At 24.8% G+C, this 27199-nt stretch overlaps 1 protein-coding gene across 7 annotated transcripts in view; it reads left to right on the top strand.

Annotated features, from left to right (window-relative positions):
- The window catches only part of LOC122509537 (tyrosine-protein phosphatase 99A), a 745329-nt gene that overhangs the window by 621783 nt on the left and 96347 nt on the right, over positions 1 to 27199 (top strand). For all 7 annotated transcript variants that reach the window (XM_043623697.1, XM_043623696.1, XM_043623694.1 and 4 more), the window contains one exon: positions 22477 to 22658. In XM_043623697.1, the coding sequence (XP_043479632.1) occupies positions 22477 to 22658 (182 nt within the window). The remainder of the gene's footprint in view (positions 1 to 22476; positions 22659 to 27199) is intronic.

Here is a 27199-nt window from a genome sequence, read left to right as displayed (position 1 = left end):
TTATTAATTTTACAAATAATTTTTCTTGATATTTCAGTTTTAGTAAAATTCAGTTTTTACTATATATATATATTGTGTTGTCTGACTAAAACTTACTGATTTTGGGAATAATAATTATAAAAGTCGATAATAATACTAAAAGCAAATAATTATTCTTGTAATTCAGGGTTCACTGAATGTCTGACTTAAAATATGCTTTACCACTGATTTTAAGATTAATATTTGATTTTTCCAAATTTGAAAAATTCTTTAATATATAAAAATATTATTCTTAAATTCAGTAGTAGAACATGATTTCAGTCAGACAGAACACAATACTTATTTGTACGAGTAGTAAAAACAAGTGCTAGTCAGTCTTTAATATTACAAAATTTTATTCCTTGAATCAGTTGTAAAATATAGTTTCAGTGAAATATCCTGTACAATTAAAAAGTTTTGTCTATCCTTTTTTGTATTTTTTTAATTTTACACTATTGTTATTCCAATTTTTTTGTCTATTTTTCTCTGTATCTATCGAATAATTTTGATATTTTTCTATTTTAAATTTTTAATCCATTCTTTTATTCCATTTTTATTAATTTCTATTATATTCATATTTTTCTCATTTTTTTAATTGTTTTCAATTAAGAAGCAGATTGATAAAAAAGGAAAAAGAGAAAAGCAAAAGAAGAAAAAAAGTGATAAAAATATAAAAAGAAGAAAGGAATTAAAAATTCTATTCCTTTTTTCTCTATTCTTTTGTTTTTTTTTATTTTTCTATAATCTTTTCTATCTCTACGATTTTTTCCGTTTTTTTATTTTTTTTACTCCTCTCTACTTTTTTCTATTTTTCTATAAACTCTTGGTCTTTAATACAATTTTTTTACTTTCTCAATAAATTCTCTTAATTATTCCTTCGTTACTTTACCTTCTTTCATTCTTTTTTTTCTTTCTCAATTTTTTGCAAATAAGAAAACTTCTTCATGTGGTGCATTTAATTTCTTTCCCATTTCTTTAATTCTCCTTTTTTGCATTTTTCAAATACTCAAATTTTTTATTTCATTTAAGATTTTTTTCCTAATTTTTTTGTACAAAAATTTTATTTTCCTATTCTCCGTTAATTTTTTATTTTTTAACTTCCAATTCTATTCTTTTTGATTAGTTTTCTTTACTTTTATGTTCTTATCTGTTCGCTTTAATTATTTTTCTTTAGTTTCTAATTTCTTTATTTTCATTATTTTATTCTTTGCATATTTTTTTTATTTCGATATTCTTATTGTTTTCTGTTTTTTTATTTTCTCCTTCTTTGTCATTTTTTCATTCTTCTCTATTCCATTATTCTTTTTTTTATTCTCCTCCATTTTTTTTCATTCTTCTCTATTTTCTTCAAATCTTCTATATTTTTCCATATTTTTCTTTTCTGTTTTTCTATTTTTTTCCTTTCTTCTTTATGTCCTCTAATCACCTGTATTTTTTTAAGTTTTTCTTTTTGATTCTCTGTAATTTTTTCCATTTCTCTCTATTCTCTTTTAATCTTCTCTATTTTTCCATTTTTTCTTTTTCTTCCTTCTCTATTCTTCTCTAATTTCCTCTATTTTCAATTTTTTCTTTTTGTCTCTTTACTGTCTTTCTTCATTCTTTTTCTATTCTCTTCTAATGTAGTCCTCTATTTTTTTTTCATTTTTCTTTCTTCTCTTTCAATTTTCTTTAACCATTTCTTCATCACCCACACCAAAGTTTTCTCTAAACAAACAATTTGTGTATGAACTTTACTTTTTTGAATTGAAACGTAAAGAAAGTAAGACTCTCATCCTCTTTTTCTCTTCATACACAAACTTTTTTATTTACAACATTTTTTCAATTCCCCCATCTCTCCTTTACATTCTTTTTTGTCTTTTCCTTTTTGTATTACGATTTCGAGCAAGTAATATGTATGTATGTATATACATATACAAGAATCTAACCTGCAACATGTCATTCGTCCCTCCGGCATCCTTTCCTGAGCGATGCGTCCCCGATGGAAAAAAAGGGGGAGGGCAAAGGGCAAAAAGGATGCGTCCGTTACGACGTCGTCTTTCCGGTTATCTAGCAACATATTGCCCCAGAAAAACCAATAGAAAAGCTCACTGATAGATACATGTGGAGAGGCAAAAATGGGTGCTTGCAAATTTCATGTCGTGTTCCTTAGGGCAAATTCAAAGATGTGGAACGAATAACTTGTTATTGAAGTTGAGAATGAAATAGTGAAGGGAAATTCATTCTTAAACGAGTCTCTCTCCCTCTCTCCCTCTTCGTTTCTCTTCATATCCCTTTTACATCAAAAAACCATATACCACATATCCCAGAGTGTAATGTGTGTTAATTAATAGGCATTGAATTACCCAGAGTGATTAACATTCGCCCTAACGGCACTATTTTAATTTTCAATTTCAAAATTTCCCAAGGGCGATGAAATTTTAAAAATTGACAATTTTCACCCGTGTTCAATGACAATAAACTAGTGAAAAATGACAAAAGAAGCTTTGTTTCAATTTGGCAAATAATTTTTTTACTAAATGTTTATTTTACAGTTTCATTTTCTTCCCTTTTGAAGTTTCAATAATATTAAAGACTGAAGAAAACTTGTTTTTACTACTTATACAAATAAGCATTGTGTACAGAACAAAATAAAAATTCTAACAGAAATCATATTCTGCTACTGAATTAAAGCATAATATTTTTATATATATATATATTAAAGGATTTTCCAAATTATGGAAATTTTAAATATTAATTTTAAAATCAGTGGTACAGCATATTTTTAGTCAGACAACACAATATTTTTTTATATATATAGTTAGAAAATAAAAAGTTAACGGAGAATAGGAAAATAAAATTTGTGTACAAAAAATTAGGAAAAAATCTTAAATGAAATAAAAAATTTGAGTATTTGAAAAATGCAAAAAAGGAGAATTAAAGGAATGGGAAAGAAATTAAATGAAGAGGTTTTTTTATTTCCAAAAAAATTGAGAAGCAACAAAAAAGAATGAAAGAAGGTATAAAGTAACGAGGGAATAATTAAGAGAATTTATTGGAAAAGTGAAAACATTGTATTGAAGACAAAGAGTTTACACAAAAATAGAAAAAAGTAGAGAGAAATAGAAAAAAAATGGAAAGAATCGTAGAGATAGAAAAAATTATAGAAAAATAGAAAAAACAAAAGAATAAAAAAATAGGAATATAATAGAAAATTAGAAATTAATAAAAAAAAGGAATAAAAATGTGGAATAAAATAGAAAAATATCAAAATTATTCCAAAGAAACAAAGAAAAATAAACAAAAAAATTTGAATAACAATAAACTAAAATTAAAAAATAAAAAAAAGGAAAGATAAAAATTTTAAATTGTACAGAATATTTCACTAAAACTATATTTTACTACTGATTTTAAAAATAAAATTTTATGATATTAAAGACTGAGTAGGATTTGTTTTTACTACTCATACAAATAAGTATTGTGTTCTGTCTGACTGAAATCATATTTTACTACTAAATTTAAGAATAATATTTTTATATATTAAAGAATTTTTCAAATTTGGAAATTTCAAATATTAATTATAAAATCAGTGGTAAAGCATATTTTTAGTCAGACGAAACACTTTTTTTCAGTAGAAAAAAATTGTTTTAGTAAGTCCTAAATTACAAGAAAAATTATTTGCTTTTAGTATTATAATCGACTTTTATAATTATTATTTACAAAATCAGTAGTAAAATATAATTTTAGTCGGACAACACAATTTTTTTTTAAATTTAGTAAAAACTAAATTTTACTCAAACTTGAATATCAAGAAAAATTATTTGTAAAATTAGTGTAAAATGTAATCAAAATTTTCCGAAGCATTCTTAAAATCAGTACCTAGTAAAATATTTTTTCAGTCAGAAAGAATAATATTTTTTGAATCAGTAGTAAACAAAAATTTAGTCAGCCTAGAATTTTAAAATACAATAGATCTGAAATTAACAGCAAACTATAATTTTAGTCATACAAAACATAATGTTTCATTATTAGTAGTGAAATATAGTTTTAGACAGATTAATCGCAAATTTTTGTTGTTGGCAATGGTAGGAGTTTAATTTTAATCAGCATTTAATATAAAAAATTACTAATTCTAAAGTAAGTAGTAAAATATAGTTTCAGTCAGACAGAATACAATTTTTTTTAATATTAGTAGTAAAAACTAGATTTTTGTCAGCTTTGAATATCAACGAATAATATTTATAAAATCAGTAGTTGATTATAATTTTAGTCAGACAGAAAATCAATTTTTAATATTAGTAGTAAAAACTAGATTTTTGTCAGTCTTGAATATGAAAAATAATATTTCTAAAATCAGTAGTAATATATAATTTCAGACAGACAAAATACATTAATTTTTTGTATTCAAAACTATATTATTATTAGCCTTGAACATCAAGAAATAATATTTCTAAAATCAGTGGTAAAGTAAATTTTTAGTCAGACCAAAAACGATATTTTTTTAATAACAGTAAAAACAAGTTATAATCAGTTTTTAATATAATGAAACTTTATTTATAAAATAAATAGTAGGTATATAATAACAGTTTCTGTCAGAATGAACTCTCTAAATATGAATCAGTTAAAAATAACTAATTTAGAAGCAAAAAGTCAGTCACTAATTTAAATAGTAATATTTCTACTGACAATTAATTAGAAATAACTGATGTTTCAGTAAATTTCTTTTTGACTGATTCAATAAGTCAAGTTTAACTAATTTTTCAGCAATTATTTTTTTGAATATCAAGAAATAATATTTTATTATAAATATATATATTTATTATAATATATATTTTATTATAAATATAATTTTAGTCAGACAAAACACATTACTTTTTGTATCAGTAGTAAAAACAAATTTCTGTCTGACTTTAATATAAAAAAATGTTATTCTTAAATTCAGTAGCTAAAAATATTTCCACTCAAGCAAAATACATTGTTTTTTGTATCAGTAGTAAAGACTTATTTTGGTCAACCGAAAATGTCGGAAATATTATTCTTAAAATCAGTAGTTAAGTACATTTTTAGTCAGACAAAACGCACTATAAATATAAAACGCTAATGAATAGAGAAAATAGAAAAAAATAAGAAAACTAAAAAATAGGGAATGGAAAATATTTGACAAAAAGATGATATAAATAAAGAAAACAATAAAGAATAGAAAAAATTTGATTTATCAAAAAAGAAATAAAATAGAAAAATATATAAAATAATATAAAAATATATATATAAAATTGTTGAAATGAAAAGAAAGTATCAAAGAGATTTCTCTTATTTCTTCACAAGACAGAAATCGAGAAAGAGTGATGAGTTTAGTAGAAGAGGAGGGGAAAGTAAAGAGAAAGAGAAAGAGAGAGAGAAATGGTGAAATGAAGGCAGCAGGTGTCTCTCATCCAGCAATTTGGCCGAGGACCCTATTATTTCAAACCTTATTCAATCTTCCGCTCTTTCGCTGTATAAATCGACGCTATTTCCCCGCGAATTACCGACTTGATATCCTTCTTCCTTGTTCCAAAGTCTCTCTCCATCTTCTGATTTCGGGTTCGAAATCTTTTCATCTCCCCCTCCTTCTTTTTTTTCAACCATGACTCGACGCCTTTGTCTTCCCGTCTTTTCCACCTCGTGACCTTCCACTTTTCAGTGGAAAATATACCTGGACACGCACGCCCCCCCCCTCCCTTCATTCAGCTCAGAGAGTAAGAGAGAGAGAGAGCCAATTCAATTCGAAATGTTCTCCCCGTCGGCGGCTCCGTGTTGAGTTTTCATGGATATTGAAAGGCCTTTGCCGGTTTCTATTCTCCGAACCAAGAAGGAAAAGAAGGAAAACGTTCAGTTGTTCCTGAAATTTGATTTCGTAACTCACGTGAGAAATCAAAGTGCCGCGTTCACTTTTCCAATCTTTGGATGGGTTCTCCCTTTTTCTTGTCCCCTCGTCCATCGTCTTCGTTTTTTTTTTTGCTACTTTTATTTTCTTCTCAATGGAATTCATCTTTTTTATCTTCTCTCTTTTTTCTTCCCTTTCACTCTTTTTTCTCTATTCTTCCCCTTTCTTCTCTTTTTCTCGCTTCTTTTTTTTTCTTCTCCTTTCTTCCATTTTCTTCTTTTTTTCTCTCTTTACTTCTCTTTTTTGCTTTGTTTTTTTCCTTTCTTTTCTTTTTTCTCGTTTCTTTTTTCTTCTCTCTTTTTTCTCTTTTCTTCTGCTTTTTTCTTTTTTCTTCTCCTTTCTTCCATTTTCTTCTCTTTTTCTCTCTCTTCTTCTTCCATCTTCACTTTTTGCTTCCTCATAAAGAAAGCCTTATAGTGATGTCGATTTCCGAATTTTTTAAAATCAATTATTTTTACAAATTTTCAAGTGTAGTATATATAATTCGTCGAAAGGAACAAATGTCCGGATGTATGTGTGTATGTATGTGTGTGTGTGTGTGTGTGTGTATGTATGTGTGTGTGTGTGTGTGTATGTCACCGATTCTTGTGGACAAATTTTCTCTTACACGTCTTGACGGATTTTGATAAAATTTTGTAGGTGTATTACGGTCACGAATACCAAAAATCAGACAGAAGGATTTTCAAAAATATCTAAAAAAAAAATTTTTTTTCAACAATTTTTTAATTTTTGAAAAAATAATTTTTGGATTTTTTGAAGTAACTTTTTTCTATATTAAAATTTTTATTAATTCTTGTCAAAATTGCATTCCTGACATAAAAACGAATCGATTCATGTATATAAAGTATATATTTTATCAAAATTTATAGAATTAATAAATATTTTAATTTTTCACAAAAAATTGAAATTTTGTATTTTTTGAAATTTTATCTTAACACTTTAAAATAATTATTCTAAAATAAAAAATTAAACAATTGGTATATATTATATTGAGGAAGCTAAATGATTATGAAATGAACAACTTGTTTTAGTAGCAGCACCCTCAACCGAACGCCATCAGACAATCAAAATTTGGTAAAAACGAAAATAAAAATTTATTTCTTCCAAGTTTATTTAATCTAATCATCTGAAAATTACCAGAGTTCTAGTAGGGACTGAACCCTACACAATCCTAAAGAATAGAGGATTTTATTTCAATTTTTTAGTAGTAGCAGGTCCACCTGTACGCCATCAGACAATCAAAATTTGGTAAAAACGAAAATAAAAATTTATTTCTTCCCAATTTATTTATTCTAATCATCTGAAAATTACCAGAGTTCTAGTAGGGACTGAACCCTACACAATCCTAAAGAATAGAGAATTTTATTTCAATTTTTTAGTAGTAGCAGGTCCACCTGTACGCCATCAGACAATCAGAATTTGGTAAAAACGAAAATAAAAATTTATTTCTTCCAAATTTATTTAATCTAATCATCTAAAAATTACCAGAGTTCTAGTAGGGACTAAACCCTACACAATCCTGAAGAAAAGAGAATTTTATTTCAATTTTTTAGTAGTAACACCCTCACCCGTACGCCATCAGACAATCAAAATTTGGTAAAAACGAAAATAAAAATTTATTTCTTCTCAATTTATTTAATCTAATCATCTGAAAATTACCAGAGTTCTAGTAGGGACTGAACCCTACACAATCCTGAAGAATAGAGAATTTTATTCCATTTTTTTAGTAGTAGCAGGTCCACCCGTACGCCATCAGACAATCAAAATTTGGTAAAAACGAAAATAAAAATTTATTTCATCCAAATTTATTTAATCTAATCATCTGAAAATTACCAGAGTTCTAGTAGGAACTGAACCCTACACAATCCTGAAGAATAGAGAATTTTTAATTGAATTTTTTAGTTGTAGCAGGTCCACCTGTACGCCATCAGACAATCAAAATTTGGTAAAAACGAAAATAAAAATTTATTTCATCCAAATTTATTCAATCTAATCATTTGAAAATTACCAGAGTTCTAGTAGGGACTGAACCCTACACAATCCTAAAGAATAGAGAATTTTATTCCATTTTTTTAGTAGTAGCAGGTCCACCCGTACGCCATCAGACAATCAAAATTTGGTAAAAACGAAAATAAACATTTATTTCATCGAAGATTAATTAATCTTATCACATAAAAATTACTAGAATTCTAGTAGGGATTGAACTTGACTGAACACTAGCATGTGTATCTTAACACTTTAAAATAATTATTCTAAAATAAAAAATTATACAATAGGTATATATTGTATTGAGGAAGCTAAATGATCATGAAATGATCAACTTGTTTCCTTTGTTTTCTCCTTTCTTGTCTTTTTTCTTCTCTTTTCTTTACATTTTTTTTTCTTTTCTTCACTTTTTTCATTGATCTTTTCTTTTCTTTTTTCTTCCTTTTCCCCGTGATATAGAGAACGGAAAAAATTGTAGCAGTAAAACGAATCCCATGGTGTTCAGTCACGAAAAGTACACCACTGTGGCTAAAAATTTTTTCGATTTAAAAACTTTTAACAAGAAAATAGATTCGTCGCCAACATTGCGCATCATTTTACTGATATCGTTGATATAGATTCGCTTTTGACTTTAAATGGAATATCAAAACTCGCCAGAGAAACAAAAAGAGAAAAGGAAAAAAAATTGTGTTTATTCACAATGATATAAAGGATAGATGAAGGGAAATCACTTGAGTGTTATCTATCATGCGTCAGATTTCAAGATAGATACACAATATATGACGAATGAAAAAGTGAAAATTCAGATGATTTTCTTTTTGAGAACTCTTGTTTTGTGCTTGCAAACCAAGAGAGAGAGAGAGAGTACAAAAGGTTGATGGATTATTTTTGTACATTTTTTGACACATGATGTCTCTCTAATCTTGTCATTGGTCGGTTTTCTCAATTTTCATTTCATTGGGAAAATAAATTTTCTTTCGTTAAATTTCAAATAGAAAATTTTCACGCATCCATTATTTTTGCTAGTTTATCCTCTGAATTATAGAGATTTAATTATATTAACTATAATAATCTTTGTATTTCATTCTTTCATTGTGTCTGTCCACACTTTGAAGTTAGTTTTTGTGTATAAATCAAATTTTACTTAAAAAAAAAAAATGTTCTGTTACATTTATTTACAAATTTCTTTAATTGTAAAATTATTCGAAAACATCAGCAACTTTTTTTTAAGATAAATATTTAATCAATATTATTTTTCTATAAGAATTAAGAATTTCAAAAATTTCAAATTCAAATCTTTTTAAATTCAATAACTTATAGGAATATTTTTATAAAACATGAAGATAGCGATTGCTCCGAGTCGAAGACTCGGAGTGATCGATTTCTTCATGTTTTATAATAATTAAAGATGACTGAGTGATAATTATTTTCTACAATTTTTAATTATTTTTTATGAAAATAATTGAATTCCTTAGAAAAAATTTATTATTTATAAAAATAATTGAATTATTGCGACTAATATTTTATAACTCTAATTAAAAATATGGGAAATAATTGAATTTAAAAAAAATTTAGAATAAACTTATTACTAGGATAGTTCCAGTGGTATACTCGAATACCACCTGGAAATTTCAATTATTTAATCAAACATATTTAAGTTGCTGTTAGAAATATTTTCAATAATTAAATTTAAAGAAAAATTATATTTTTTAAAAAATGTAGAATTTCCATTAAATTTTAAAAAGCAAATTTTTTAAAGTAAGAAGAGTAAAATATAAATTGAAAATATTTTTCAAACGAATAATAATTCAAGCGAAATTACATTACCAGGGTATTTTACGGTCAGCCAAAATTCGATCGATGTCTGGTAAATATTAATGTGGAATCAAATAACCCATAGGTGCGTTACATTATTACAGAGCTTTCCAACATTGATCGATTGTTTCCTCACATGTACACATATTCCCCACAAATACATATATTCCTTACGTCTATATAGACGTATCTTCTCATCACATTCTCCGATATTATCATTCACACGTCACAATATTATCTCAAGGATATGCTCATCGTTAGATAAGCAACAGTTCCTTGAATAATCACAGTCAAACGATACAATTTTAATTCAAACACAATGTGATATTTTAAATAATTACTATTTAAAACAATAAATATTTTCAGAGAGAAAATTATAAATATAAAAAAAAAAAAAAGAAAGAGGAAATATAACAGGAAAAGAGAAAGAAAAGAAAAGAGAAAAAGAAGAAAAGAGAAACACAAGAAAAGATAAAGAGAAGAAGGAAAGAATACAAGAAAAAAATAATAAGGGATTTAAAATTATTATACGATGATATAAATCAAAATTTTGTTCTCGGGGAAAATTGGATAAATCGGAATTGAGAGGGAAGGGGGGGGATTTGAGAAAAGACCCTTTTGAATCTTGAGTAAACATAGTGCCGTCAAGAAGAAATGGTGGCGCCGAGAGGAATAAGGATTTGAGAATGAAGGGTGTGCGGGCAAGAGATGCGGCGAATAAATCATGTCATAATACAAGGACATAAACCATGTCCATCCGTTATTATAGAGCAGAGCAGATGCGAAATGTAGGTACTGATAATGCCGACCCAATCCACAGCATATTTGATCACTATGCTTTGGTGCACACACGTATCTTCTGCGCTTGCAAATGCTCTCACGAAACCCAACTTCAATATATATATATATATATACAATGCATGAGTTTATGTTTGTTGAACAATTGAGCAGCGTAAGTAAATTGACTCAAGTCCCTATAGCTGAAATATATATTTCAATTATCAACATAAACATTGTTATTAGAATTATTCACTACGATGAATTTCGTTTATATTCTCCTATTGTTTATTACAATTTAACTTTAGATCAAGTGTCTACCTTTGACGAGGACTTTGTACATACGGCGAAATTAAATTGAAAACCATTGTATTGCAACATTCTCTAATTTATAGAGACATTTATATATTTGTTACTTTATTATTACTTTATCATTACGAAATGAGATTTATTTTAGAAAAAGAAGGTATTTCTTGAAATTTGTTTAAAAATAATGAAAAAAGTGCTTTCTGATTCTGTTACACAAAAATATTGTGTAATGTCACAGTAAATCGTAAGGTATTAAAAAGTGTTGCAGATTAAATTAACACCAAAAAAGATTAAAATAATCAATTTTGGTGTTATTTTTTGCAATGAATGAAATTTTAGTTCAATAATTTTTTAACACTATAAAATATGAAGATATCGATAACTCCGAGTCCTCGACTCGGAGTGATCGATTTCTTCATATTTTATAATAATTAAAGATGACCAAGTAATAAAATTATTATTTTATATTATAAGAATATTATACTTCTTCAAAATTATTTTAATTATTTTAATTCAATTATTATTTTCAAAAATTTTTAACTACCATTTTACTTTATATTTATTATTTTTAATAATTTTCGAAAAACTTCTTTGGCAATTTTCAAATCCATTTGTTTACAATATTCAATTTTACGAAATTTCAATTATTCACAAATTCTTTAATTAAATGTATATTAGAAAATAAAATATTCAAATAATATAAAAAAAAATTCAATTAAACTTTTTCAAAAAAATTAATTTCAAAATTCAATTATTTCTAAAAATTTACGCTATATTGCTTTTAATATTCAATTATAATCTAAAATTTTAACTAAAATTCATTTTTACAAAATGAAAATCAATTTTTATTAGAAAATTCTACAAGAATTTAATTATTTAAATGCAAAAGTAAATAATTTATTGAATAATTGAATATTTCTTAAAATTCAATTCTCATAAAGAATTTTAGTAACAAATTTTTAAATAATTAAATTCTTTTGTCGAATTTTATTAAAACTTGCATGAACATAATTCATTTTTTCAAAAAATTCAATTATAATTGTATAAAAATTAATTGAAACGCTGCGATGATTTCTAGGAGAATTTTCAAATTCATTCGTTTACAATTCAATTTTACAAAATTTCAATTATTCGGAAATTCTGCAATTAAATATATATTAAAAAATAAAAATTTTAAATAATTTCAATAAAAATCCTAATTAAACTTTCAAAAAGAATTAATTGTACAGAATTTTTTGTCAAAAATTTGAAAAATTAGGAATTTCAATGATTTTAGTTTGAAACTTTTTCAAAATTTAATTATTTCTAAAAATCCACGTTATAATGTTTTTAATATTTAATTATAATCTAAAATTTTAACTGAAATTCATTTTTAAAACTATTTTTATTAGTGAATTCTACGAGAATTCAATTATTTAAATACAAAAATAAATAATTTATTAATTTCATGTTTCTTGAAATTAAATTCTCATAAAAAATTTTATCAACAATTTTTTTAAATCATTAAATTCTTTGAACGAATTTTAATGAAATTTTTAAGAATAATTACATTTTTCGAGGAATTCAATTAAAATTGCATTAAAAATAATTGAAATTCTACAATGAGTTTTATTAATTATGAAAATAATTGAATTCCTAAAAGAATTTTATTATTTATAAAAATCATTGAATCCCTGTAAAAATGTTATTATTTATGAAAATAATTGAATTATTGCGAAAAAATTTATAAAAAAATTTGTAAATAATTGAATTCCTGTAAAAATTTTTATTATTTATGAAAATAATTGAATGTTTGCGTAGAATTTTATTCAAATTTTTTTTAATAATAATATTCTTTAGAAAAATTTTATTGAAATAGTAGATATTGAAAATTATTGAATTTTAGAAAACTTTTAAAAATAATTGAAATTTTGACAAGAATTTGATTAGAATTTTGTAAAATTATTAAATATCAGAGAAGAATTTTATTATTTATAAAGAGAATTGTAATTTTGACAAGAATTTTTACAAAATTTTAAACACAATTGAATTTAGTAACTATGTTACTAACTTACTATATTCTCCCTGAAGAAGCTAAATTCGTTGAATTTTTACAAATCGTTGACTTTGGTGTTTTATTTTAAGTAAAATTTCATTCATAGTTAAAAATAACACCAAAATAGATTATTTTAATCCTTTTTATGGTTAAATTAATTCTAGAGGGATTAAACTGTTGCAGATTATATTAATCCATTCTAGTGTTATTTTAACACCTCACGTTTTACTGTGGTTTGATTGAAACTTTATTTCACTACTGATTTTCAGAATGAAATTTCATGTTATTAATTACTGAATAAAACTTGTTTATATTAATGATAAAAAAAATGTGTTTTGTCTGACTAAAAATATATTACACTACTGATTTTAAGAATAATATTTTTTGAAATTTTTGGGTGATAAAAACTACTTTTCACTACTGACACAAAATACATTGTATTTTGTCTGATTGAAATTATTTCTTACTACTAATTTTAGAAATTTTATTTGTTCATATTTAAGGCTGACTAAAATCGAATTTTCATTACTGATTTAAAAAACATTGTATTCTGTCTGACTGAACTCATATTCTACTACTTATTTTAGGAATAATGTTTCATTTTATTCAAGGAAGACTAAAACCAATTTCTACTACTAACAATTAAAAAAAATTCTACTCCGTCTGACTGAAACTATATTATACTACTGATTTTAGAAATAAATATAATTCTTTGTATTCAAGGCTGACAAAAACTAATTTTTACTACTAATGAAAAAATATTGCTTTCCGTCTAACTGAAATTATTTGCTACAATACTTATTTTAAGAATAAAAAAAAAAAATTGCAAAAGTATTTTCTATTTACAATAACACATTGTGATTAAAAACATCTTCTTTGTTATTGTGATTAAAAAAAATAAAATCAATTTATCTTTGATGTTTTGTACTTTGGTTTATAACTTCTGTTTGTTGAAGGCAGGAGGGAAATTATTATCAGTTTACTAAATCTGTGTGTGTGTGTGTATATGCAATATAGAAGGTAGAAACGTTACAGTTAGGCGAAGCATCTGTAATAATCGGATACTGTAATCCAGTGCCGACTGATATGCAACGTTCCGGTTAGTTATGGGCATGATATTTTGAAACATATCGCTTACACCAAAGCAACATATAAAGCATCTTTGTATCATTACTTTTCCTACAATTTGCTGTTTATCGTTCCTCGCCTGTTGCAAACTTATCAACACACCAACAAATGTGCAATTTCCTCTTTTCTTTCTCTTTCGTTTCTATTTTTTTTTTTTTGTTGTTTGACAAAAATTATCTTTCTGTCATGAAATAAATAATAGTTTCACTCTAATAAATTTAAAATTATTCCCAACTGGTGGAATATTAAATGGTTTTTCTCTAATACAAAATTTTTTTTATTTCGAAATAAACAGATTTAGTTAAAAAAAATGAGAAAATTAGAAAATTAGAAAAATAGAAAAATAGAATTAAGTTAGAAAATGAGAAAATTAAAAAATTAATAATTATAATATCTAAAAAAAATACTTTTGAAAAATAAAAAAAAATTAAAAAGAAGAAAAAAATTGCAATATTAAATTTGATTTTGAATTTTTCAAGGATTTATGTGTGTAAAACGAGTAGCGCTTACGTCTCTAAATTCGTTAATTTTCGTTCAGTTCAGGCACGTACTGAATCCGTCGAGACTATAAAGTCTGCGCTGTGGAATTAGTTTTACGTAATGGATACTATGTAGTTTTGTCCTACGGGGGATATCCAGTGAACAACGTTTCATCCAACCCTACACAATACATTCGAAAACCTTTTGCGTGTTGAAACTATTTTATTTAAGACTATCATTGGTCCAAAACTCGAGTCCAATACAACATGAACATATATATATATATATATATATATATATATATATATATATATATATATATATATATATATATATATATATATATATATATATATATATATACATGTATATATACACATACACATTGTTCAGTTTGCTAGACTCGTGAAAGCTTTGCATACTCAATTCCGCTGGTCAGAAACTTTCGCGGCTCATTTCGTCGTGAAATGTTTTTTTGTTTCCATTTACCAACATCGAGATTTCATAATTAAAATGTAAATTTGTTTTATACGGGTTGATTTAACGTTTACATTATTCAATTTTTTTTTCTTCTCGTTTTTTTTATCACCCTCTAAATCCTGTGTTTACTGTTCATTCTCCATTAGTCGATGTTTATCATTAAAAGAATAAAAGTTTCAGTTTCATATGAAAAACAAAAATCTCATTTATGTAACTGTATGTATTTTTTTTTTTTTTTTTTTTTTTTTTTTTTTTTTTTTTTGCTTTTATTCACAGAAATACATTCGTGAAAATTTTATTTTATGCGTAAATATTTTATTTGTCTGTGAGAAGAAAGGAGAATTGTTGTTTGAAACTAATAATCAAACATTTATAACATATGTTCATGGCGGTTTTTATAATTGTATTTTCTTTCTTTCTTTATAAATGGAGGATAAAAAGAATGAAATATAAATTTTACAAAAATGCAGAATTTTGCTTAATTTTACAACAAAAATTACTTAAAAGACTTTAATCGTACCTTTGAATGCAATTAACTCTTGACATATTTGACAGTGTATCAGTAGTAGAAAATAGTTTTCGTCAGACTTGAATATCATAAAACATTTTTCTTAAAATAAATAGTAGAATATAATTTCAGTCAGACAGGACAAAATACCTTTTTATATCAATAGTAAAAACTGTATTTTACTCAGCTCTAAATAACAAAAAAAGTTATTTGTAAAATTAGTAGAAAAAATAATTTCAGTCAGACAAAATACAATGTTTTTTGTATCTGTAGTGAAATACATTTGTATTTAGACAAACCAGATTATTTTTTGTATCAATAGTGAGAATAAGTTTCAGTCAGTTTTCAGTATAATGAAATTTTCTTCCTAAAATCAGTAGTAAAACAAAGTTCAATCAGACTGAACACAATATTATTTTATATCAATAAAAAAAAACAAGTTTTAGTCATTTTTTCCATCATGAAATTTTATTCCTAAAATTAGTAGTAAAATATAGTTTCAGTCAGACAGAATACAATTTTTTTTTTTAATATTTGTAGTAGAAACTGTTTATATATCCAACCTTCAATAGTATAAAATATTTTGTATAAATTTTGTATAAATATTTTTTGTATAAAATATTATTCTTAAAATAAGTAGAAGAGTATAATTTTAGTCAGACAGAATAAATTCTTTTTTATACCAGTGGAAACAGGATTTTACTCAGTGTTCAGTATTTGTAAAATTAGTATTAAAGAAAAATGGCCGTCAATCAAAATACAATATTTTTTGTTTTAGTAGTAAAATAATTTTCAGTCAGACTTAAATATAAAGAATTTTATTTCAAAAATCAGTAGTAAACTATAGTTTCATTCAGACAGATAACAATTTTCTTTAATATTAGTAGTAAAAACCAGATTTTAGTCAGCCATGAATGTCATGAAACATTATTCTTAAAATAAGTAGTAAAGTATGCTTTAGTCAGACAGAACAAATTTTTTTTACATCAGTAGTAAAAACTAGATTTTACTCAGCCTTAAATACCTATTAAGAAATTTTTTTTTAAATTAGTAGTAAAAACAATTTCAGTCGATTCAAATTCAATGGATTTTGTTTCAGGTAGTAAAGTCTAATTTTGATTATCAAAATATTTCAAAAACAAACATTCTGAAAGTCTGTAGTTTTAGTCAGTTTTTAATATTTTAAAATTTATTGCCTAAAATTAGTAGTAAAATATAGTTTCAATTCGAGAAAATTCAATTTTTTAATATTAGTAGTAAAAACTGGATTTTATTCAGCTTTGAATATCAAAAATAATTTTTTTAATCTTGACTTTGACTAAAACATTATATTTGTCCGAATATTGACTAAATTTAAAAATTAGGAAATTGATTTTAAAATGTAACATTGTCTAAGTTTTTATTTTATATCAAAAAATAAAAAAAAACACATTCTAATAGAAAATATTAAAATTTAAACTAATAGAAAATATTAATTCTTAAAATCAGTAGTAACACATGACTTTAGTCAGACAATTCGGAAATTTTGTTTATATTCTCAACAGTAGAAACCATATTTAGTCGATTAGATATTTAGGGAAGTATTAAATTCCTTAAATCAGTAGTAAAATATAATTTTAATCAGCCAATTAGTTCATAAACTATTGCTAAAAAAATTAATATAAAAAAAAAAATTTAAAGTAAAAAAAACCTAATAAAATATATAAACCAAACTCTTGTGGAAAAAAAATTAAAATTCAAAATAAGGATTCGGTACATTCGTTAAAATATAACTAGTCAATTATTATAAAAATATAAATCCCGTTTCACTTTAAAAAAAAAAAAAGTAAAAAAAATTCATCGACGATTCGAAATGAAAAAAATATATGTATAATTTCTCACAAAATTTTATTTTCAAAAAAAAATTTTTTTTTTCTAAAGTTTCGCTACAGATTGATTAATCAGTTTTTTGTGCGTGTGTGTCGTTGTTATTTATTTCATTCAGTGATGCATTGAAATCGATTTAAAGATAAAATTGGAATAAAACGTATGATTGGTGTAATGTAGAATAATGCTTTGTCTGTGTATATATATATATATATAAAACTGAATACCTGCATTATATGTGTATATATAGATAATTTATTGGAAAGATAAACTTTATGGGGTATAAATATTTTCTTTTTTCTTTCTACTTTTTTTTCTGCGTTTTGTATCGTGCGGAAAAATGGATAGTATCATTAAATTAGATAACGTGTGCCTAGGTACCAACATATATATATACATATGAATGGTTATCACTACAACGAGTGTATAGGACAAATAAAATTTAAGCAAACTTGGGTTTTCGTACCGCAGGGTCGTAATGAACAGGTGCTACGTCATATTGTCGAAAACCACACCTGTGACCTTGTTTTCAAAATCTAGCATATTCCAAACTTTGATGTGACTTTATGGTATGTATGGAATTCAAAATTTCAATATCACATAACTTCCATATATCCACGGTCCAACGAACTTGAAAATAGTATGTACAATCTATGTAAATTGTCGACAAAATCAATTCGTGAATATGATTTAAAAATTTCCTTGCAAACTGTCACGTGTAAATAAACAATTTATACTTTTGAATTATTTACCCAAAATTGTTATGCGCCATATGTTTAATATTTTTGCTATATTCAATTTTGAGAAAGAAAATTTACTGTAGGAAAATTTATTTTTACATTCAACAATAGTTTTTTCTAAACACTGTTATATTTAGTCGTTAGTAACTAGCAAACAATTTCAACAAAATTTTTTAATTTTAAATAAAACGAAAATGGAAGAAATAAAAAATTCCAAGTACAGGGTATTTTGATGAAGAAAATGAAGAGAAATGAAAACAAAGGTGTCGCTTACACTAATTAGTTATTTTCGAGAGTTGATCAGCGACAGTGATTTGGAAAACATTTCAGTGAGATCATTTGCACCCGTCCGATTAGACTTTCGGCACTTGGCCAAATTTTACGCCAATGAGGGGAGAGTAAAATGAAAGGTTTTCGTCAAATAAGCTTAACCAGGATTAACGATGAATCACGAAGCTGAGTAATGCTTTATATATAGGGATTGCAATAACAGCATTGAGATATCAAAGCTACTAATTACAAACGTTTCAGACAATATTTCAAATTTAATTAACAAATGTGTCAAATTATATTTACTTTTTAATCAATATTGTCCTTGGAAAAAATAATAGTTAACTTATATCTATATTCATAAAATAATTCAGACAAAATACAATGTTTTTTTTTGTATCAGTAGTAAAGACTAATATTAATCAAACAATAATTTTAGAAACATTATTCTTGAAATAAGTAGTAAAAATATTTTTAATCAGACAAAACACATTATAGTTTTTAACACTATTACAGACAAGTTTAAGCCAGTATTTAGTGTGATAGAATTTTATTTCTAAAATCAGTAGTAAAATAAAGTTTCAGTCAGGCAGAATAACATTTTTTTTTAATTTAGTAGTAGAAATTGGTTTTAGTCAGCCTTGGATATCATGAAACATTATTCTTAAGTTAAGTAGTGGAATATAATTTCAGTCAGACAGAACACAATATTTTTTTATATCAGAAATAAAATCTACTCTCCATTTGAATTAGTAAAAATGCTTCCTAATTTGAATTAATGACTGACTTTTTTGCTATTGAATTAGTAAATTTTACTAATAAATAGCAATTTCTGATGATTTGTTGGTAAAATTCACTAATTCAAAAGCAAAAAGTCAGTCACTAAATCAAATTATTAAACATTTTTATTAATTCAAATTTTGAGAGTGAATTATTATACTCAGACTTGAATATCAAGAAAAATTATTTTTTAAATAGGTCTGCAAGTAGTAATAACAGTTTTAGTCAGACCAAATGATAATGAATTGTAATAATCATACAATTAGAAGTGAGATATAATTTCAGTCGCAGACAAAACGAAATAGTTTTTGTGTCAGTAGTAAAATTTAGTTTTAGTCAGACTTTAATGTAAAACAACTATTATTCATAAAATCAGTAGTAGAATGTAATTTCAGTCGTACAGAAAAAATACGAATTTGTGCCAGTAATAAAGATCAGTTTAATAAAGCCTTAAATATCAGGAATTATTATATTCAAAATCAGTAGTAAAATATAGTTCCAGTCAGACAGAAAAGAATGTTTTTTTATATCAGTAGTAAAGCTGGATTCTAGTCAGACTTAAATATCAATAAACAGTTTTTTTGAAAACAGTAGTAAAATATAATTCCAGTCAGACAAAATAAATAAATTACAATCAGATGGAACTTTTGCAATCATTATGCTTAAAAATCAGTAGTAGACTATATTTTCAGTCAGACATAACACTATTTTTGTATCAGTAGTAACAACAAATTTTAGTCAGACTTCAATATAAAAAAAATTATTCTTAAAATCAGTAGTAGAATATTATTTCAGTCAGACTGAACGCAATTTTTGTATCAATAGTAAAAATTAGTTTTTGTCAGCGTTGAATATCAAGAATTATTATTTTTGAAATTAGTAGTAAAATATAATTTTAGTCAGACAAAATACTATATGTTTTGTGTCAATAGTAAAAACTCTTTTTTATTGACAAAAAGTTTCAAGAACATTATTCTTAAAATCAGTAGTAAAATATAGTTTTAGTCAGACATGTTACAATTTTCTTTAATATTAGTAGTAAAAACTGGATTTTAGTCAGCCTTGAATTTCAAGAAACAATATTAATAAAATTAGTAATGAAATATAATTTCAGTGAGACAAAATGCTATGTGTTTTGTGTCAGTAGTAAAAAGTAGTTTTTATCAGTCAAAAATTTTTAAAAAATATTATTCCTAAAATCAGTAGTGGAATATATTTTTAGTCAGACAAACACATTATTTTTTTATTAGTACTAAAAACTAGTTCTACAGTGACAAAACTTTTCAGAATGTATTATTTTTACAATCAGTAGTATAATCCACTGTCAGTCAGACAGAATCCCACATTCTTTATTGTAAGTATTAAAACCTAATTTGTTCTAGACAAAGAATTCAGAACAATTTTTTTTAAATCAGTAGTAAATTTTAATTTCAGTCAGACAGAACTCTTATTAATAAATCTATCTGTAACAATATCAGATTATTTAGTCTATTGCTTGAAACATTAAAATATTTATTTTTAAACATTTATAAAATGATTCAATCAGTCTATTTTTTAAAAAAGAGAATATAAAAATATTTTTTCAAATTCTCTCAAATTATTTATATTTTAATCAAAAATCGATAATTTTTTTTTTCAACATTTCTTATGAACCAATTTCAATAACTAGTGATGCAAGTCGGACAAATAAATGTCATTTGTTTTTTCGTCTACTTTCATAAAAGAAGTGAGATAAAACGATAAAACTCAATTTGTTTTAATTGTTATTTTGACGATATGCTCAACTTTATCGAAAATTTATCGATCGATAATCGATTAACATGCAAAACAATTGTCAAAAACTGTCACCTTTTTGAAAAAAAATTCACATTATTTACATTCTTCTCTAAAAAAAAAATTCTCCTAATTTAACGTTCCCAATTTTCTTTTTTTTTTTTAAATTTTTAATTAACGAAATATTTTGTCAATAATGTAGAATTCTAAGAGAATAGAGAAAATTGAAATTTTTTTTCTATGAACAACTGTAAAAATAAATACCTACCATTCTTTTATTGAGGGATTTATTAAAGAAATTTTCGATTTTAAAATAAATAAGACATTTTTTTTGGAAAAGGTTTCAAATAAAGGTGAAAAGAAAAATGAGAAGAGACACAAAGAGGGAGAAAGTTTCATTAAAGAAAGAGAAATAGCTTCGTTAGAAGAAGAATTGTAATTTGCAATAAATAAAAATCGAATTGAAAACCATATCGTTTACATTTAGGGGGGAGGGGGTTCACAAGGATCGATTTCTTCACCCCCTTCTTTTTTTTACAATTCCCTCCCCGCATATCCGCTTCGGCAGTATAGAAAATGTCCGTGGTTTCTGCACGAATGAAGCAATCCGAAATGGAAATATTTTAAATCATTCGTTCGCCGAGGATTATTCATGGCTATGAATTCGAACCAATTTATTTTTATGTCAGTTCCGCTGATGGTAAAGAGTTGCGAATAATCTCCGTTGAGAATAATTCCCAATTTTTTTTTTTTTTTTTTCATTTTTATTTTATTTTTCTGGTGCAAAAATGAGTTATTTGAATCTGCTTCGAACTAGAGAGACAACTCAATCGTTGAATATCGTATAAAGAATATTCTTTTCTTTGCAACTCTTTTTTTTTCTTCGATACTTCTTTTTAATTTCTGTAAATTATTCATCTAAATTTTTTTAGAAACTTTTTTTTTAAATACTAAAGGAGAATTATACTTATATAAATGAAATAAAGAAAAGGAAAAATTTAAAAAAATGTTAAAATCTTAAAATAAGAAGTTACATTGGAAATAAAAGAAATTAAAGACGATAAATGAAATAATCGAGAAAAAAAATTTTTTTGTCAGATTGTGAAAAAAAAAGAAAGGCGTGTGTTCAACTCGTTAGAAAAGTTTGCTTTAACAGAAGATAATTGAGGAATTAACTAGACGTTGAAGATGAGTTGACGGTTTCACTGAATTCTCATCCGATAAGAAAGAGACACTTCCAATTATTCTCGACTTTTCACTTCAATTTTTATTCTTTGAATTATAATGAGATAAATTCTAACTGTCACTCACAAACTCAAATACATTGAACTAAATTTTATAAATCCTACATCATTTTATTAAATAATCCTTCTATCTTTTTTCTTCAATATGATTCAATTTTGAAAAGAATTGAATCAAATTTTCAAATTAGTGACAAATTTTTACTCGTGTAAATTTAAAACAATTTCTCATCTCTAATAGAATTTTGTCGTATTAATTTATTGGTAATTTAATTTTTCTTTAAAGTGATTTTTTTTTCTTCTTTTTTTTATCTTCATAAACTCATAAATCTTTAGAACGTTAAATAATTAAAAAATTTATCGGTTTTCAGAGTTGGAGAGCCTGGCGACTGGGACGAGCAAAATTGGATAAAAACTCCAGACGACAACACAACCTACACCATAAAAAATTTAACGCCCTACACTGTTTATAGTTTTCGAGTATCAGCCGTCAACGCAAAAGGTCGCAGCAAACCAAGTCGTGAGACTTACTACATATTCACCCTGCGTGAAGGTTAGTAGAAAATTTTATGTCTTTTGAAAAATTATAAAAAAAAAATCTTCCACATGCAAAACTAACTCTGTTATTTAATAATCAAGTTGGTTTTTATTATTTTCATGTTTAAAAAAAATTTTTTTTTCTTTAACAATTTTCCAGTTTGCAAGTTTTTATTTTTGTAGAAAATAATTTTTTTTTACTCATTATCGTAAAATGTGTTAAAAACATTGAGTAAAATGTGTTTAAAAAAAAATGAATTAAAAAGTAAATTCTTTGAAGAAAATACGATATTAATGTATATATAGGTAAAAAGAAGTGATGAATATGCGAGATGTAAATTTTTTTTTCTCTTTTACCAGAGCATTAATAATCAAAAGACGTTTTTGCGCACGACTTCAGTTATATAGGAAGGTGTTTCCGTTTTAATTTGACTTGCGGTTTAAAAAGGGCTTCTTACACAATATATGTTATATAGAAAAGGTGCACTAATTGCAATGAATGCAAAAAAAGAGTTCCAGATCACGTTTAACTCGACGAGCGGTACACTTGAATCTAACTCGTCAAAAGTGGGTTAAGATAGTCACTGAGGATGAGTTTTTTTTTCCTCCTTATTATTACTTCGCTTTTAAAATAGCATTTCTGCGAAAATTTTTACAAGAGATTCATTTTTTTTTCTTCATTTCGTTGAAAAATTTAAATGAAAATTAATTAAAGTGATTTACATTATGTAAAAGAAAATTGACATTATAATTATTTTAATTTTTTATTATCATTATTATGGTAAAAAATAATTTTGATCAGACTTGCGGTATTTTATTATTCATAACTTGAGAATAAATAGAAAATGGAATTTTTTATTTTTATCTGAATCCAATGGTCTTTCGACTTTTTTACAGTATATCAGAAATCGATTTTAGTCAGTCTTGAAAATATTCTTAAAATAAGTAGTAGAATATAATTTCAATCAGACAGGAAATAATATTTTTTGAAAAAAGTGGTTTTGGTCAGACAAAAATTTCAGGAAATATTATTCTCAGAATCAGTAGGTACTAGAACAGAGTTTCAGTCAGACAAAAAAATTATTTTTGTATCAGTTATAAAAACAACTTTCAATCAGACTTGACAAGGAAAAAATTCAACTAATTGTCCACTAATAAGAGACAATTTTCGTCAGAAATTTTATACATTTATTTATATAATTCCAAGAAAAAGTTTTTAGCTAGAACAAATAAAAAGTAAAAAATAGAGTTTTAGACAAAATTCGACTGAAATTATTAAGTTGAAAATTTCCAATTTTATACAATGAGCAATTCTCTAAATATCTATAATTATCACCGTTAAAGAAACACCTGTCTCTCCTTTTGAAAATCTGTCTCGGAATTAATGCAACTTAATCAGAACTTTCTAATTATTTACAAAGTTTTTCATAAAACATTTCTGATGGCATGGCACAGAGAAAGAGAGAGAGAGAGAGAGAGAGGAGAAAAAGAGGGGTGAATACAGAAAATTCTACTGCAAGTTTTAAGTTACGTTCTCATGAAAACTTGAAAGTTCGTTCGAGAGTAATTACATAGTCCTTAATGGAAATTGAAATGAAAGATCATAAAAATTTCATAAATGGTAAAATTCCGTACCCTTCATTCAGTTATATAATCTCTGAATCAAATCACATTAAAAAATATAATGTATTTAATTATTCATTCATTTTCGTTGAATTCATGACATAATTATTCACTGAATTTTTATTTTCGGAAAATTTATTTTTATAAGTGCTCTAGTTATCGTCGCACTGTATTAGTTAACTTCAATTTTGCGAAAAACCTTTTTTTTTAAATTTACCTGAAGAAGCATTTTCAGAACTATTTTTTATTGATACTAGAGTAGAATGGAGTAAAAAGCCATTGGGTTTTATATTAAAACAATATAATCATTATTATTATTATTATTAATATTAATAATAATAATAATGAGTATAATAGTAATAATTAATTAGGAGCTAAAGAAAATAAAAAAATATGTATAAAATAACATGGAAAGAAGTAACGTAAAAACAAGAAGACTGGAAAAAAATGTAGAGCTTCATTGTTAAATTAATTGCTACATAATAAACACGAATATCTCGTGTTACATTACAGAGTCGAGTAATTATGGTTATATACAAGGAGCTACTGATAATTAGTGCAGCGTTTCATGCGGAGGCATGGTGTGTGTCACAGAAACTCCAAGATAATTAATAGTTTCTTTATTCTTCATCAACTGTGGAGACACACGTCATGGTATTATCCTGAGCCATACACATACTCTTTGATTAAATAGACGGATTTGTCTCTCAGCAATATATACATGGAATTATTTCATGTTAAATAATTACTAGGATAGAACAATTATTTTTCTATTAAACGAAATTAAAAAAAAAAGAACGTAATTAATTAAAAATTTTATTTAATCGAAAATGTTTTATTTTTTCAATATTGATTACTGAAAAATATTATTTACTAAAAAATAAATATTTAATACTGAACAATATTTTTCATTTAAATTTTAAAATATATAAATAAATACAACAAACAACTTTGGAATTAAATTTATTTTCGGATAACCGAATGGATTTTAAGAATTAAAAAAAAGCGAATTTTGAAATTAAAATAACTTTGTTATTTGAATCAACAAAAATTGTTTTATATTCTAACAAATAAAATAAGTTAATTAAAAAAATTCCACTTTATCAGTCGGGAAAAATGTGTCTATTTGTTATAATTTTGATAGTAAAGAGTACAAATTATCTTCAGTCAGGCAAAATTTTAAAATCCACAAAATTAAAAAAAAAAAGAAATAAATTCTGTTTAATCGCAAAAAAATATTTGATTTTTCTAATATGAATATTTTACATCTAGATCCTTTTTATCGTTTTATTCAGGCAAAATTAAAATAAAATACTATTAACAACTTAACAATGAACAAATAAGAAAATATAACAGAAAATGTTCTTAAAATTAGTAGTAAAATATAGTTTTAGTCAGACAGAATACAAGATTTTTTTATGTGATCAGTGCAAACTACTTTTTGTCAGTTATATTCGTCTTACTTTTTTTCGAAATTTTTCCCAAAATACGATTTCCCAGATGATATTTTTTTCCAAAATTAAATTTCCCAAACAATAGTAGTTTCCAAAGGACATTTTTTCCAAAATCATATTTTTCCAAATTACATATTTGTGCAAGTATTTTTCTGCGGAGTGAATGTGTTCAATGAACAATTGCAAATCGGTTAAAATAGTTTCCGTCAGAAACTTTCTGTATTACAAACATTCTGGTTTAATTATTTTCAAAAATAATAAAAATTTTACAGAAATCCAATTATTTAAATTCTTTTCAAAAAATTTTTCGTAATAATTCAATTTATTTTCATAAAGGAGTTTACCCAGGAATTCAATTATTTTCGTAAATTATAAAATTCTGCTTTAGAATCGAATTATTTTCACAAATAAGAAAACTCATCGCAGAATATCAATTATTTTTAATACAATTTTAATTCAATTGCCTGAAAAATGTAATTATTTTTTAAAAATTTTATTAATATTCGTTGAAAGAATTTAATTATTGGAAAATTTGTTGATAAAATTCTTTATAAGAATTGAATTTTAAGAAACATTGAATTATTCAATAAATTTTTTATTTTTCTATTTGAATAATTGAATTCTAATAGAATTTTTCAATAAAAATTGATTTAAAAATGAATTTCAGTTAAAATTTTAGATAATAACTGAATATTAGAAGCTTCATAGAATGAGTTTTTAGAAATAATTAAATTTTGAAAATATTAATTTTAATTAACAATTCTTTACAATTTATTTTCTTGACAAAGTTTGATGGAAATTTTTTTGAAATTATTTCTAGTTTTTATTCACTAATATAGGGTAAATGCACTAGTAGTCGGACACTTAAGGATACGATCTTATATTATGCTTTTTTTCTTGAAATAACAAATATCTACTGTGTTTATAAGCACATTATCAATTAAAGGAGTTCTTTAGGATTAAAAATCATATAAATTTGTTACAAATACTTGAGTATTTAATAAAATATAAGCATTTTAATAAAAAATTACGAATGCTTTAGTAGTCGGACACTTTTTCCCCTTGTTTCTATAGTCGGACATCTGTCAAATATTTTGGATTTATAAAGTAAAAAAGATAATTTTTTAATTGCTATCTGCTGGAAAATCGAATTAAAGCATATTAGAAGTTATTAATATAATATTTAAATCCTATAAGTTTTAATATTTATGATTAATTATCAACAAAACTTTGTGCCACTCATCGCGCTACTCGAAAATGGCTGTATCTATAGTCGGACACCATGATTTTTAAAATATTAAATAAAATATTTCTTGTTTAATTATTTTGTAAAATAACAGTATTTTCATAAAAGATAAACTTCACACATTCGTCCAGTATACTTTTTAAAGTAATTATCACAATGCATTATTATTTATTTGCCAAAAAACACGAAAGTGTCCGACTACTAGTACTGTCCGACTATACCCGCACTTACCCT

Source organism: Leptopilina heterotoma, unplaced genomic scaffold (assembly GCF_015476425.1).
Source record: "Leptopilina heterotoma isolate Lh14 unplaced genomic scaffold, ASM1547642v1 Lhet_60, whole genome shotgun sequence".
In the NCBI taxonomy this organism is placed as follows: Eukaryota; Metazoa; Arthropoda; class Insecta; order Hymenoptera; family Figitidae; genus Leptopilina; species Leptopilina heterotoma.
The sequence above is the reverse complement of the archived record's forward strand: the minus strand, read 5'-3'. Positions and strand labels throughout refer to the sequence as shown.